The following is a 16,986-nucleotide window of genomic DNA, read 5'->3' as shown; positions in this document are numbered from 1 at the left end:
TCTTAATTTATATTAAATAACAGAGTAAAAGGATGTGTATCAAATTAAGAAGTGCTTTTAACATAAACAAATATAAGTATTGGATTTAACCTTTATTCAGCCTATCCTTCACCATATGGTTTTCGGAGCATAACAACAACGTGAGTGAATTTCTTCAACTTGTCACCTGACATTTTTACTGTATAAGCTGTGTAATCAGTAGCCTCTGGATTAGAAGATTTTGCATTCAATAGTACCATTCCAGAAACTTTGAGCTCATTATCTGGACTAAGACTTCAGCACAGTACTGAAGAATTGTTACACGATCATGGGTGCCTTTCAAATGAAATTTAAATTGAGATCACATTTTACTCTTCAAATGTACACAAAAGATGCCATGAAAATTAATTATCCCAGCCAGTATTGTTCCCTCAACAAATATCATAAGAAAACAGAATATTTGGTCATCCATTAATTTTAGGTTTCTGGGACCTTTCTATATACTAATTTGGTGCCTTGTCACTGATTAAAAAAAATGTTGGGTCAATATTAGAAACTGCCTTACAAGAATGCGGAAGCTATTCCCAGTGTCACAATCACTGTTTATCCCCCAAGATCATTAAACTAGATCATCTGGTCATTGTTAGTTTACTGTTTTTGGGAGCCCAAGAATAAGGTGCACTTCTAGTAAAACTGTTGCAGCACAGCCACAGGGCTGGCACCTACCCTGTAATAGGAAACATTGTCCAGATGTGTCTTGTCTCCAAAAAATAAAGACAAATCCAACACAGACAATTACCACCTTGAAGTTTGCTTTCAATCAATAGCAACTGATGGAAGAAACCATCAAAAATGCTATCACACAGCACTTGCTTTGCCAAAACCTGATCATTGAGACTCACAGAAGTGCTTGGCAATAGTTCCAATAAGAGAGAATCAAACTCTTGACACTCAATGGCATCGCCATTACTGAAACTTTCATAAATTTCTAGGATTACCACTACTACAAACTTAACTGCACCAGCCATATAAATAGTGTGGCTAAAACAGCAAATCAGAAGCTAGAATCTTCATGGAAAGAACTCACCTCCTGTCTCCCCAGTGCCTGTCCACTATCTAAAAAAGACTAGTCAAGAGTGTGATGGCATACTCTCCACTTGCTAGAACAATTGCAATACCAACTACACTCAAGAAACTCTACCCCATCCAGAATAAAGCAGCCCTGCTTGATCAACATCCCATCCACCAACTTCAACATTCATTTCCTGATTCATTGACACTAGTAGCAGCAGCAGAGTGTATCATCTACAACAGGCATGAGTTACTTTTTTTTTGAAAAGGTCATTCTGACAAATTTTCCAGCCATACAATCTCTAAAGTTCTCTTAAGTAGACCATATGACTGCTGTCTTATTAATGAGAGATGACTAGTGGTAGTTTAACCTCATACATCAGGTGAGAGGAGAGATTGACAGGAAAAGTCCTTTATGCTAAACTCAGCCATGTGAAAATTGAACCCAAGTTGTTGGCATTATTCTGCATTTTCCAGCCATCATCCGGCCAACTGAGCTAACTGACCTCCCCCAACCAAAATCCCTCCTCCTCCAGGACAGCAAGAGCAATAGATGCATGGGAACACTACCACCTGCAAGTGTCCTTCCAAGCCACACAGCATCCTGACTTGGAACTATGATGCCATTCCTTCAATATTGCCTGTCAAAATCTGGAATTCCTTTCCAACTATAGGCCTCCCTCTCCATCCCAACCATGGACTGCAACAGTTCAAGAAAGTAGCTTACTACTACTTTCTCAACGATAATGACACTGTGGGCAATAAATTCTGGCCAAAGCAGCAGCGCCCATATTCTGTGACTGAATGTCTAAAAGGCTGCTATATAAATTGTGGGCAGCACGGTGGCACAGTGGTTAGCACTGCTGCCTCGCAGTGCCAGAGACCCGGGTTCAATTCCCGCCTCAGGCGACTGACTGTGTGGAGTTTGTACGTTCTCCCAGTGTCTGCGTGGGTTTCCTCCGGGTGCTCCGGTTTCCTCCCACACTCCAAAGATGTGCAGGTCAGGTGAATTGGCCATGCTAAATTGCCCACAGTGTTAGGTAAGGGGTAAATGTAGGGGTATGGGTGGGTTGCGCTTCGGCGGGGCGGTGTGGACTTGTTGGGCCGAAGGGCCTGTTTCCACACTGTAAATAATCTAATCTAATCTAAATGCAAAATCATTTTATTTGTTTAGAGAAAAACAGAAATTAATTGTTAAATACCATAACTGGAACTAATGAAAACATGCACAATAAAGTATAATTAATGATCGAAAAAAAAAACTGGAATTGTTAGAAAATCTCAGCAGGTGTGGCAGCATCTGTAGAGAGAAATCAGTCAACATTTTGGATCCTGTGGCCCTTCCTCAGAATGTTTTCTTTATGATTGGAAGATGTGTAATATCACAACTTTTTTCAAAAAAGAACCAACATTTTTGCCGACGGTTCGTCAGAAAGTTCAGCCCCTTTAATAGAATGAACCAGAGCCCTGGGACTACAACAACCAGAAAACATTGCAGGCTGTGCGCAAGCTCAGTAAACCCTGTCTATTGTAAATACGTCACGTCTCGCATATATTCAGTAATGGCATTTCGCTTAACAGCACAAAAAAAATTTTAAAACTGAAAGCTTTTGAGCAGATAGGTGGAGTTAGATGCTATGCATTTGAATAATACTCCATTCATTGTAGCAGTTCTCCTTTTCCGAACATGTAGATTACTACAGGAACAGTGCTAAACAAAGCTGTCCTCACAGTTCATACAGGCAGTGTGCAAAATGAAAGAACCATTAACAATATTCAATTAAAATGTATTTCTACATTGCATAGTGAAATACCCAGTGAATTATAACTCCAGTCTGCAGCTTCCCCTACTTGCAGCCGGACTGTAGATTGCAACAAACGACTGTAAAACTGTCAAGATATATCAATATTTCCGACGTTTGAATTTTAACATTTTATTTCGACTGATTAATGCTTCTCGATTGGGTTTTTAGACGGTGGCAACCCTGATACGATAACAGCCACAAACACAGTCTAGCATTTCTGGAACCCGCAATCTAAATATTCAGAACAATTTGAGTGCATGTCATTTTCAGATCGAATTCGAGCACAACTTACTTAAAATTCCTTGCGAAACAGACACCATGAAAATACTGCAATTATAAGCAAAAATTGCTGTTAGCGTAATTAATCAATACAATTATTACTCGGATTGTATTAATTGGTACGTGAAGCGTAGCGCTTGGGGGGGGGAGGGGGTGACATCTCTGCAGTGAGGTGAAGATGATTTTTATGCATCATATTTTGCGGGAATGGTGCATGGACTTACCTGCATTGCACCGGTGTCACGGAGCTTGCATCTCTTTCTCTCGCCTATTTAGTACAGGTTCTAATACAGGGTCAGAAACACAGTCACGTAATGCACTGCGCAGAGTCTGGTGCAAGCAAAGAAGGGAGGGCGAAAGACACATCCAAACGAAAGTTGATTTTTTTTCTTTTTTTTATGAAAAGTAACGCACAGCACCACACAGAGCACAGGAGGGAGTAGAACAGGTCGAGTGGTGTAAAGGCTAGTTAGATGTTAGAGCTTCCCAGATTTATGATTAAAAAAAGTTTTTCCATTTCTTTCCGTAAACTGAACGAGTCACTTTCCAATCATTATCGCACGGTGCCTTCCCATCAAATTAGGCAGACAGAATAAATTACATTCTTGCGAACCACCCCCCACCACGACCTTTTTATTCTCGATTCGATAGCCAGTGAAATACTGCAGAATAAAATTTGCACAGCCCCAAGTGCCCGTAAGTAGCAATGAGATAAATGTTTTATTTTCAGTTTGAGCTGTGAAAGAAATATTGACCAGACCCTGCGAGAACTTCACTGTTCTTCTTTAAATAGCACTTTTTGGGTCAACATGAGATGTTCGAAGTCTCGCCTGAAGGAAGGCACCTCTACAATGCTGCACTCTATTGGATTTCACTGTCAGTCGAAATTCTACAAACAAGTCTGTAGAGTGGGGTTTCAACTTAAAATATCTTGACTCAGAGTTAAAATGCTTTCCTGAATGAGGGAGGCAATGTCGTGATGAGTGAATATAAAGTACCAGAAAGAGCCTGATTGGCCTAAATCATTTTTATTCCTGTTCTTATTTGATTGAGTGATATATTGTCATGTGTACTTGTTATATGTATTTGTGAGAAATACAGTGAAAAGTCTTAATATTGCAACTCTCTGGTGTCATCTTAAAATACTGAAATAAATCAAGACATAGAATTATAAAAGTTGAAAAAAGAGAAATAAATTTTAAAGTTAAACATTATAGTCCTTCTTGTTAAGTGCTTAGCCATGGGCCTAGATCCAGGCTTTTCCACACTAATGCTGAACCCAACACCAGCACGAAGCAGTCAGGCAGGTAAGAGTACCTTCACCGTGGTGCTGGAACAGAGTCGCCATTCTTCGGCACCATCATCCCTCCACTGACACCTCACCACCATGAGTCTGCACTTGGTCAACCTTGGAAAAGCAGCCATCGCTGAAGCCTCCAGGTCCTGAACCTGATATTGGGCCCAAATTCACTTCACACCTCTGCCTCCAGGAACATGCCTCACATCCGACGCACTGGGCATCTCAATGCCACCAATACTGTCTGAGCTCTCCCACAGTAGGTAAGTAAAACTAAAATTAAAAGAAGTCTGAGAAAGAAGAAAAAAAAGGAAAAGTGGACGAAGAAGGCAAGCCCCAGGCTCTTGAGCTCAGGAACCTGGAAGCTGCATTGCTTACTCCACCGCCATCTTGACTGGAAATTTGGTATTGGACATGTTCGCACTGTAGAATTTAAAAGTTCTGTCAACCTACTATCCTCATGCTCCAATTATCCAGTAGCAAAATCTGCCCTATTTTTCTGCCATATTGGCTTTTAGTGTAAGAAACTTGAGTGCACTGATAAAAATCATCCTATCAAGAATCATTTTGGATTGGTTGCTGGATCTGTGATGGTAAATGTATGGGATCAAATCCTGCTCCGGAATGAGAGAACATAATTAAGGTGGTGTTTGGATTGAAATGCAGTCATGTACAAATGTCTGGTTTATTATAATCATGTGATTTCTACCAGGCGGTACACATCCTGAAAGGCAGACATCTTCAGTTTCAGTTCAATAAAGTCCTCATATTGAACACAAAACTGTGATGTTGATTCACAACATAGCATCAGATGTGGTGCAGAGCTGACTGTCCAGACCTGAAGTAAAAATAACAGCTGCAGAGCCCTGAGCTGCAACTGAAAAAAAATCACAGTGAAAACGCTGCAGCTTTTCCCCAGTCAGCTTCTGTTCAAATAGAGTCATAGAGTTGTATAGCACAGAACACTTCAGTTCAACATGTCCATGCCGACCGGATATCATAAATTAATCTAGTCACATTTGCCAGCATTTGTCCCAGATCTCTCTCAATCCTTCCTATTCATGTACCTATCCAAATGCCTATTAACTGTTGTAATTGTCCCACCCTACACCACTTTCTCGGCCAGCTCTTTCCAAAGACGCACCACCCTCTGCATGAAAAAGTTGTACTTTAGGTCTCTATGCCGGGGAACATGAGGTAGAACTGTGAATTCTTCTGTAAATACTGGCAGAATTATGAAATATCAACGCATGTGTTGAACAAACCAGAAGAAATACAAGTTGTTACACTTTTATCAATTTTGGGAAGAGACTATTTCAAAATATATTCCACTTTAAATCTATTTGAAGAGCAGAAAAGCACAGCAGAATTTTTTAAAGCTTTGAAGGCACGTGCAGAGTCCCATATAGACATCGCATATGAATGGTACAAATTTAATACTAAGGAACAAAGTGAAAAAGAGTGCCTTGATCAATATGTAATAAAACAAATACATAATTAATTATCATCAGAATTCTATTGGGTGTATGGGATCCAAAAGTGAAAACATGCCAACTGAGAGAAGATAAACATTCTCATAGCAACGCTGAGTTGGAAATCAACTGACAATGCATATTCACGGTAGAACAGACCAGATGGTACATTATGCTGACAGATACTCCAGACACACAGAGCAGTACAATCATAGCCATCAGGTAAGGTACAAATACAAGGAAGATATCATGCAAAACAGACAAGGGCTTGTCCATCATGGGATGTCTGTCCCACTGCAAAAAGCTGAACAAGTCTATGGCTAAGAAGGTTCACAACAAACAGGTACAGATGGTCACTGGAGAAATAACAGATGAAGATTTTGATGAATCACGATGCACCGTACAATGGGTTGGTTCATTAAGTTGATAGGTGAGACATGTGACTGTTGCAATAAGGGCAGAATAAGAAGCAGAATATTAGGTCAATATAAGTTGGCAGATTGATATTGGTGTGTTATGCAACATCATGATCTTCACAAACCTGTGAAAGGTGGCTCAACATAGCAATCTGAAAATTAAGCCTTCAGAAGGAGATTAAGGCTAAACAATGGCACCAAACCCATGCTAAAGGGATAGATTATTATGTAAACCCATTCCAATAGTATGAATAAGGATCTGAAGTTCCACATCATAGAGAGCAAGTAAATGTCACTCAGCTCAGCTGGAGCAAGTTTGAAGCTTGGACTGGTAACATTCAATGTGCCAGGATAGATTACTCTGTGAGCCTTTTGCAGTAACATGAACAAGAATCTGGAGTTCCACACCATAGATGGCAACAAATGCCACTCATCTTGCTGGAGCAAGTTTAAAGCTTGTAAGGGTAACACTCACAAAACCATTGCCATGGAACACAGAAGAGTACAAACATGTATTGACAGGATTAGGATGGCTTCCAAGAGATTATCTCAAAATGGCTCAGAAAGCGAGAGCAATCCAACATCTGCTGAGAAACGTTCCATCAGCCCTGAAGCCCAGCCTGAAAGATGTGAAAAGAGCTGGAAAAGAATGGAGTAATCAAGAAAGTGACAACTCCAACAGAATGGATTAGCAACCTAGCAACAGTGAAACAATCTGGTAAACTGACAGTATGCATTGATCCAATGAATCTTAATAAAACTGTGAGGAGGTTTCATTACTTCATGTGAACAACTGGAAGGAATTTTGCCACAACTTTCAGGGGTAAAAATCTTAACCACCTTAGATATGAAGGATAGTTATTGGCAAGTGAAGCTCGATGAAAGCAGTAGCTTCCTAACGAGATTCTAAATGCCCTACATGAGATGATTGCTCATGCCTCTTGACATTTCCATTGCTCCAGAAGAATATCAACACAGCTAAACCTGAAATTGCCTTAAGGAAAATGTTAGAAATAAAGATGCCCAAAGTCTCTGTACGTACAGCAAAGACCTTTGCCTGGATCCCTACAAGTGAGAAATTGCTGGAGAAACGCAGTAGCATTGGCAACATCTATGGAGAGAGAAACAGAGTCCAGTGTCCCTTCTTCAGAGATCAGACATGCTGAGTTTCTCCAGCAATTTCTGTTTTTGACTGTTTTAGATTTTGAGCATCTGCAGTTCTTTATTACCTCAAATTGAGAGCTGTAGCAATAATACAGCAATCAATAGATGCAAATGCAGTGCAACAATCTGTTGGATTTGTCAGCTATCTGGCAAAATCCTTGCCCAATTTGTCAACAAACTGTGAACAATTACTGCAACTCACTGTCCAGGATGCACTGGAGTATTGAAACATATGGCAAGAAGCAACATGTGCTAAAATCAAGCAACTAACAATGACAATGCCAGTGCTGAAATTCTACACCATAAATGATGAAGTCACCTTGCAGTGAGATGCCAGTGAGACATGACTTGGAGTAATCCAAACACAGTGAGGTCAACTAGTTGTATTTGCATTCAGGGCACTAACACAAACTGAAAGACATTATATTCAGATTGAGAAAGATACCTAGTCATTGTGAAACATTTCCATCAACACCTACTTGGAAGAGAAAAAGTTATAATTAGGTCTGATTATGAGTCACTTCAAAGCGTGTGACTATCTGCTCCAAAGTATCTCCAAGGAACATTACTCCAGCTGGAGAACTATCATCTGGATGTTTAAATGCAGCAATATCTGGACAATATCCAGGCTTGGACTGACAACTGGCAAGTAACATTCATGCCACACAAATGCCAGGCGATGCTTATCTCCAGAGGGCTTTTGCCCGAAACGTCGATTTTTCCTGCTCCTCAGATGCTGCCTGGTCTGCTATGCTTTTCCAGCACTACTCTAATCTTGACTCTGATCTCCAGCATCTGCAGTACCCACTTTTGCCTAATGGTTATCTCCAATAGAGACTATCTAACCATCATCCTTTGACATTCAATGGTGTTACCATCACTGAATCCCCTCTATCAAAATTGACAGAAACTCAACTGGACTCATCACATAAACATAGTGGCTACAAAAGCAGGTCAGAGGTTGTGAGTAACTCATTTCCTGACTCCCCAAAGTCTGTCCATCATCTACAAGGTACAAATCAGAAGTGTGATGGAACACTCCTCAGTTACCTGGATGGATGCAGCTCCACTAAAGAAGCTTGATGCCATCCAAGACATCTTGAATAGCACATCCACAAACATCCAATTCCCTCTACTACCCAACATTCAATAGCAGCAGGCCGTACAAGATGTCCTGCAGAAATTCACCAAAAATCCTTAGACAGCACCTTCCAAACTCATGACCACTTCCATCTCGGAGGACAATATGGGAAAACACATCATTCACCATCATGCCATGGAAATATATATCGTTCCTTCACTGTCGCTGGGTCAAAATTCTGGAATTCCCTTCCTAACAGCAACGTGAGTCAACCTACAGCATGTGGACTGCAGCGGTTCAAGAGGGGCAACTAAGGGCAGGCAATATAAAAACACTGCAGATACAGGAAATCATAAACAAACGAAATTGCTGGAAAATCTCAGAAGGTCTGGCAGCGACAGTGGAGAGTTAATGTTTTGGGTCCAGTGATCCTTCTTCAGAATTGATTGTAGTGAGGAAAAGGTAGGTATAAATGCTGAAGATGGGGTGCGGTAGAGGTGGGGGGGAGGTGAGGATTAAACAATAGGTGGAGAAGGAGCCCAGAGAAAAGAGAGAACACAGCAATTGGGCAGACAAAGGAATGTTTAATGGTCAGCCTGAGAGAATCTATAACTGCTAATGCAAGCTATTAGGAGTTTACAATGGGTTAGTTGTGGTAGCAGACCATGTGATGACAAGGTGGGGATAAGGACGTGGGAAAAGGTGCTCACGCTTTAAAATTATTGAATTCAATATTGAGTCTTGGAGGCTGCAGGATGTCCAAATGAAAAATATGATGCTGTTCTTCTAGCTTGTGCTAAGCTTAGCTGTAGCAGTGTGGCAAACATGAGAGATGTTGGCTAGGGAATATGATGGTGTGTTGAAGTGGCAGGCAACTGGAAGCTTTGGGTCAATTTTACAGACAGAAAGTAGGTATTCTACAAAGCAACCACCCAATCAATGTTTTGGCTTCCCAGTGTGTTGGAGACCACATTACAAACAGCAAATAAAGTAGACTAGATTATGGAGTGTTCTAGAGTCATATCACATGGGAATGAACTCTTCAGCCCAACTTGTCCATGCCAATCAGGTTACTCAAAGTGCACGAGTCCCATTTGCCTGCGTTTGAGCCCTCTCCCTCCAAACCTGTCCTATTCATGTACGTATCCAAATGTCTTTCGAATGTTGTAATTGTACTTGCCTCTAGCACTTCCTCTGGCATTTCATTCCATATTCGCGCCACCCTCTGTGTGAAAAAGTTGCCCCTCAAATCCCTTTTAAATCTTCCACCTCTCACATGATTTTATACCTCTGTAAGGTCACCCCCTCAGTCTCCTGTGCACCTGGGAAAAAAAGGTCTCAGCCTATCCAGCGTCTGCTCATCTCCAAACTGCAAGACCTAGATCTTGGCTTCACCTTTTGACTAGGAGAAAGTGAGGACTGCAGATGCTGGAGATCAGAGCTGAAAATGTAGGAAGAGGGGCTCATGCCCGAAACGTCGATTCTCCTGCACCTTGGATGCTGCCTGACCTGCTGCGCTTTTCCAGCAACACATTTTCCCCTTTTAACTGCATCCTCAACATCCTAACCCACAGACCACAACCAGTAAGATTAGGCAACAACATCTGTTCCACGATAATCCTCAACACTAGTGCCCTGCAAGAATGTGTACTCAGCCTCCTACTGTACACTCACAACTACTCCTCCTCTTACTCCTTGTACACTCACAACTGTGTGCCCAAATTCCACCCAACTCCATTTACATTTGCTGGCAACACCACTATTGTAGTTTGAATTTCAAACAAAGACAAAATACAATATAAGAAAGAGATTGAGTGCTTAGAGGCATGGTGTAAAGAAAACAATCTCTCCATCAACAACAGCAAGACATAGGAGCTGTTCATCGACTTCAAGAAAAGGAGTGGAATGCGTGCCCTGTCTGCTTCAATGGTTCTGACGTGGAGATGGTTGAAAGCATCAAGCTCCTGGCACTGATGATCACCAACAATCTGTCTTGGTCCATCCATGTTGACATGAAGGTCAAGAAAACACAATCATGCCTCTCCTTCCTCAGGAGGCTAAGGAGGCATGTAACAAAGACTCCAACGAATTTTTATAGAAAGCATCCAGCATGGTATGGCAACCTGCTCTTCCCAAGACTGCAAGAAACTACAGAGTCATGAACATAGCCCAGTCCATCACAAAAACCAGCTTTCCACCCATTGACTCCATACGTGGTTCCCTCTACCTCAGGAAAGCAACCAATATAATCAAGAACCCTCCCACCTGAGCTATATTCTATTGCAATCTCTCCCATCAGGCAAAACTTATAAAAGTTTGTATGCATGTACAAACAGATTCAAGAACAGCTTCTTTCCTGCTATTATCAGACTTTTGAACAGACTTCTCAAATGTTAATATTGATTTCTCTGCAATTTCTCAGTGGCTATAACATTTTATTCTGCACTTTGTTCTGCTACCTTATACACTTTGTATGATACAATCTGTCTGTAGAGCATGCAAAACAACAATTTTTGCTGTATCAACATGTGACAACAATAAATCAAAATTCTTTAAATCTTTTCTGCACACTTTTCAGTTTGATAACATCCTTTCTATACAAGTCGATCAGAAATGTACACAGTACTTCAAAAGTAGCCTCATCAATGTCTTGTATAGCTGCAACATGACACCCCAACTCCTATACTCAATGCTCTGATCAATGAAGGCAAGTGTGCTTAAGTTAAATACAAAAATGGTTTCATGATAGGAAACAGAGGGTGGAAACATCTTATCTACCTGTGATGCCACTTTGAAGGAACTGCGAACCTGAATCCCTTGACCTCTCTGTTCAACAACACTCCCCAGAGGCCTAATATTAAGTCCTGCCCTGGTTTGTCTTAAAATGCAACACTTCATATTTATCAAAATTAAACTCCATCTGTTACTCCTCAACCCATTGGCCCAGCTGATCAAGACCTCGTGTACTCTTATTTAACCTCTTTAAAGGTCCACTATACCATCAGTTTTGGTGTCATCCGTAAACTTGCTAACCATGCTGCGATATTTTCGTCCAAATCATTTACATACAAAGGACCCAGCACTGATCCTTGCAGCACACTGCAGTCAGAACAACAACCCTCTACCACCACCCTCTGTTTCCTATCATGAAACCATTTTTGTATTTAACTGGCTAAGCTCTCCTTGGATCCCATGTGATATAACCTTACCAACCAGTTCACCATGTGGAACCTTGTTGAAGGCCTTGCTAAGTCCATGTAGACAACATCTACCACTCAGCCTTCATCTATCTTCTTGGTCACCTCTTCAAAACATTTAATCAAGTTTGTAAGGCATGATTTCTGACGTAAAAAGCCATGCTAACCATCCCTAATTAGTCTGTCTTTCCAAATGCATCTAAATCCTGTCTCTCAAAATACCTACCAACACTGTACCCACTACAGACATGAGACTCACCAGTCTACAGTTCCTTGGTTTTCCCTTGCAGCCTTTCTTAAATAATGGCACAACATTAGCCACTCTCTAGTCTTCTGATACCTTACCTGTGGCTGTCAATTGAGTGAATTGTAGGTACCTCACTGCTTCACATGGAGTGTGTCTAGAGCCTTAGGTAGTGAGAGAGGAAGTAAACAGCCAGGTGTTACATACAGACATGGAGTCATAGAGATGTACAGCACAGAAACAGACCTTTCAGAGCAACTTGTTCTTGCTGACCAGATATCCTAAGGTCTCTGTAAGGTCACTTCTGAGCATCTGATGCTCCAGGGTAAATAGCCCCCACTTAGAGTCATAGAGATGTACAGCATGGAAACAGACCTTTCGGTCCAACCCGTCCATGCTGACTAGATATCCAAACCCAATCTAGTCCCACCTGCCAGCATCCAGCCCATATCCCTCCAAACCCTTCCTATTCATATACCCATCCAAATGCCTCTTAAATATAGTAATTTTACCAGCCTCCACCTCTTCCTGTGGTAGCTCATTCCATACACTTACCACCCTCTGCATGAGGTCTCTTTTAGGTCGCTTAGGTCTCTTTTATATCTTTCCCCTCTCACCCTAAACCTATGCCCTCTAGTTCTGGATTCCCCGACCCCAGGGAAAAGACTTTGCCTATTTACCCTATCCATGTCCCTCATAATTTTGTAAACCTCTATAAGGTCACCCCTCAGCCTCCGATGTTCCAGGGAAAACAACCCCAGCCTGTTCAGCCTCTCCCTATAGCTCAAATCCTCCAACCCTGGCAACATCCTTGTAAATCTTTTCTGAATCCTTTCAATTTTCACAACATTCTTCCCACAGGAGGGACACCAGAATTGCACGCAATATTCCAACAGTGGCCTAACCAATGTCCTGTACAGTCGCAACATGACTTCCCAACTCCTGTACTCAATACTCTGACCAATAAAGGAACGCCTTCTTCACTATCCTATCTACCTGCGACTCCACTTTCAAGGAGCTATGAACCTGCACTCCAAGGTCTCTTTGTTCAGCAACACTCCCTAAGACCTTACCATTAAGTGTATGAGTCCTGCTAAGATTTGCTTTCCCAAAATGCAGCACCTCGCATTTATCTGAATTAAACTCCATCTGCCACTTCTCAGCCCATTGGCCATCTGGTCCAGATCCTGTTGTAATCTGAGGTAACCCTCTTAGCTGTCCACTACAACTCCAATTTTGGTGTCATCTGCAAACATACTATCTGTACCTCTTATGCTCGCATCCAAATCATTTATGTAAATGACAAAAAGTAGAGGACCCAGCACCGATCCTTGTGGCACTCCACTGGTCACAGGCCTCCAGTCTGAAAAACAACCTTTCACCACCACCCTCTGTCTTCTACCTTTGAGCCAGTTCCACATCCAAATGGCTAGTTCTCCGTGTATTCCATGAGATCTAACCTTGCTAATCAGTCTCCCATGGGGAACCTTGTCGAACGCCTTACTGAAGTCCATATAGATCACATCTACTGCTCTGCCCTCATCAATCCTCTTTGTTACTTCTTCAAAAACTCAATCAAGTTCGTGAGACATGATTTCCTACGCACAAAGTCATGTTGACTTTCCCTAATCAGTCCTTGTCTTTCCAACTACATGTACATCCTGTCCCTCAGGATTCCCTCCAACAACTTGTCCACCACCGAGGTCAGGCTCACCGGTCTATAGTTCCCTGGCATGTCCTTATCACCCTCCTTAAATACCTTCTTATTCAGCCTCAAATCCTTCAACCTTGGCAACATCCTTGTAAATCTTTTCTGAAGCCTTTCAAGTTTCACAACATCATTCCTATAGCAAGAGGACTAGAATTGAACACACGGTATTCCAAAGTGGCCGAACCAATGTCATGTACAGCCACAACGTGACCTCCCAACTCCTATATTCAATGCATTGACCGATAAAGGCAAACATACTAAAGGCCTTCCCCACTATCCTATCTACCTCCAACTCCACTTTCAAGGAACTATGAACCTGCACTCCCAAGGTCTCTTTGTTCAGCAACACTCCCCACAAGGACTAATTCAGGGTAGTCAACATGGCTTTGTCCATGAGAAATCATGGTCACAAACTTGATTGAGGGTTTTGACCTCTTTCCTCAGAATTGTTAAGATTTGCAATGTGTTCCTGGAAGAGTGGTGGAAATGGATTCTATAAGAGGCTTCAAAAGAGAATTGGATTTGAAAGCGATGAATTTAGACAGCTATGGATATAGGGCTGGAGAGTAGGTCACTCTTTTGGGAATTGGTACAGACACGACGGATTGAATGGCCTCTTCTGTACAGTAAAATTCTATAACTTTTTTTTACTGTAGCTTTGATAAATTGTTCTAGCTTTATTTACCATTGTGCCCTTTGACTCTCTGATACCAGCTTTCCAAATCTTGTAAGACTAACTTATGAGAGCATCATGATTGCGAGCATTTAAGCCAAAAGTCTATTTCCGAAACTTAATATTGTTTCGTCTACCTTAACAATTTTATGATGAAAGATAAAACCTGGTGCTGTGTGATTTTTAACTTTGTCCACCCCAGTCCAACACCGGCACCTCCACATCTTAACATTATAAAGGTTAGTTTAAATCTGATGCAGAGAATTAAGTTCTAAATAGAAATAATACAGACATTTGAGGTGGTTGGAATTACGAAGTAAATATTCGTTTAAGCGCTTTGAAGTTGGTGGTGGGGAGATTGTACCATCAACAGAGAAAGAAATACCATGTTGCTATAGTAACGTTGAGCCAGCATCCACTCGCCGGAAATCCGGGGCCGTCTGGAATTCTGGGTATTGTAGTTTTTACATAACATGGCGTTGTGATAGCAGACAGTAGCACGTGACAAAACGGCATACATCCCCCAGAGGTCCCTACGCTCTGGCAGCCATCCGTTAGCGATAGAGATCGCGAGACAGAAACTTTATATTTTGTATTTCTGATTAGGCATGTCTTACTCGGTTTTGAGCAAACCCAGGATAATTCGGGCGAAATTAGGTAATGATGATCATGATGAACGTGGGGCAGTGGGTAAAGGTGGAGCGGGGACGCAAAAGGTCCAAGTCAAAAGTACAGGTGTGAGGAAAGGTACAGCTTCATCTAAGGATACAGGCACAACCACAGGTAAAGGTGTTGGTAAAAACATAGATACATGTACAGCTGAGGGCAGTACTACTGTCTTGCGAAGATGTGCTGCCACCCATCAAAGATCTACTCTGCAGGAGTCAGCGCCAAAAACCACCTACAGGTGAGAAATTGGTGTTTTGCGCAGAAATTTCTTGTTACTGAGAGACAATAACAGTCCATTCCATTCCTATAATGTCGTCCTAAAATATTCCATGATTCCAAGTTTTAGCAGTTTCAGAATTTGTCTACAAGAATCTTTTGTTTTTAAGTTACTGTGCCACAGGGAGCTTTGCTGTGAAATGTTTATTTTGAAACTTTAAAATTGTGGGCTTAAGGCTCTGTGGCACATTGGTTGTGTCCCTGCCTTTGAGCTGGCAGCCTTAAGTTCAAGTCCCAACTGCTGCAGAGGCATCTCATAACATGTCTGAACAGGTTCATTCATGAAAACTTATCTGCAATTTTGGGCATTTTAAAATGGACCATGTGTATAATTTAAATGCATTAATATCAGTTTTGGAATTTGGATTTGAACATAGCAACAGATGGGTTACTTTCTGAGTTTAAAAAAATGCAAGGTCTTCTGGAGCATTGACTAAATCAAGCATTTACTTTTCAGAGCACCGGTGACTGCAAACTCCTGTAGCATGAATGGAACGACCTTTGTACTGCTGCAATTATAACTGGTTTAAGACCATTTGGGTTTGTTTTCAATTTAGTTCAGAACTACACTACTATTGAATTTAGTAGCCATGAAATGTAGAAACAGAATTAGGCCATTTGACTCATCAAGACTGCTCCATCACTCAATGAGATCGTGGCTGATATAATAAACCCAAACTTCATCTTCTTGAGTTTTCCCATAATCTATGATTCCCTTACTGATTTAGGATCTGCTCAGTCTTAAATTTACTCAATGACAGCCTTTATGGTGAAGAATTCCACAAATTCACTGTCTTCTGAGAAAAGAAATTCCTCTTGATCTCTGTCCCAGTTAGTTATGCCCTCTGGTCCGAAACTCCCCCACAAGGAGAGATGATTTGGAGATGCCGGTGTTGGACTGGGGTGTACAAAGTTAAAAATCACACAACACCAGGTTATAGTCCAATAGGTTTAATTGGAAGCACACTAGCTTTCGGAGCGTCGCTCCTTCATCAGGTGATAGTGGAGGGCTCAATCCTAACACATAATTTATAGCAAAAATTTACAGTGTGATGTAACTGAAATTATACATTGCAAAGTTGAATCTTTTATCTGTTTGAATAGTTTCACTAATTTCATGTGTAAGTCACAAAACCTTTTTTTAAAAAAAGTTGCATTCTCGAGTTAGCTGTTAACAATGGTGATAGCTAGGCAATATATTGAAGGTGTTAGCCCCCTGTGTTCTCTGTCTATGCCATGACGTTTAGATTGATTCTAATCTAAAAAGTGAGATAATGGAGTTTTACATTAATTCATGCAGTTTCTGAGCAAAGTACAATGTAACTCTGCAAGTACAAATTCACCCCACAAAATATATGTGTGCATGTGGGTGCCTGTCTGTCTGTCTCTGTCTGTCTGGGTTGGGAGTTGAGTGTGAGAAAGTGTGTGTGAGTGTAGTGTCTTAAGTCTGTGAGGGGGTGCATGTGGGAGTGTGTGTCTGTAAGGGTGTGTGTGTGTGTGTGGTGTAATGGTGGTCACCTGTAATGTGACATGAACCCAAGGTCCCGGTTGAGGCCCTCTCTATGGATACCGAACTTGGCTATCAGCCTCTGCTCGGCCACGTTTCGCTGCTGCCTGTTGCGAAGTCCGCCTTGGAGGATGGTCACCCGAAG

The 16,986-nt window shown here is 41.5% G+C and overlaps 2 protein-coding genes across 5 annotated transcripts in view; one reads left to right on the top strand and one right to left on the bottom strand.

Annotated features, from left to right (window-relative positions):
* The window catches only part of phc3a (polyhomeotic homolog 3a), a 116,030-nt gene extending 112,543 nt beyond the window's left edge, over positions 1-3,487 (bottom strand). For both annotated transcript variants that reach the window (XM_043702646.2, XM_043702647.2), the window contains exon 1: positions 3,359-3,487. The gene's annotated coding sequence lies outside the window, so the exon portion shown is untranslated. The remainder of the gene's footprint in view (positions 1-3,358) is intronic.
* An 11,476-nt stretch (positions 3,488-14,963) lies between these two features.
* Positions 14,964-16,986, top strand: part of LOC122556148 (uncharacterized) — a 28,966-nt gene continuing 26,943 nt past the window's right edge. For all 3 annotated transcript variants that reach the window (XM_043702650.2, XM_087993220.1, XM_043702649.2), the window contains exon 1: positions 14,964-15,296. In XM_043702650.2, the coding sequence (XP_043558585.2) occupies positions 14,998-15,296 (299 nt within the window). In that variant the 5' untranslated portion in view covers positions 14,964-14,997. The remainder of the gene's footprint in view (positions 15,297-16,986) is intronic.

Source organism: Chiloscyllium plagiosum, unplaced genomic scaffold (assembly GCF_037043375.1).
Source record: "Chiloscyllium plagiosum isolate Xiang-an unplaced genomic scaffold, Cpla_swu_hap1 HiC_scaffold_13, whole genome shotgun sequence".
In the NCBI taxonomy this organism is placed as follows: domain Eukaryota; kingdom Metazoa; phylum Chordata; class Chondrichthyes; order Orectolobiformes; family Hemiscylliidae; genus Chiloscyllium; species Chiloscyllium plagiosum.
Note: the sequence above shows the minus strand (reverse complement) of the source record. Positions and strands in the feature narration are given on the sequence as shown.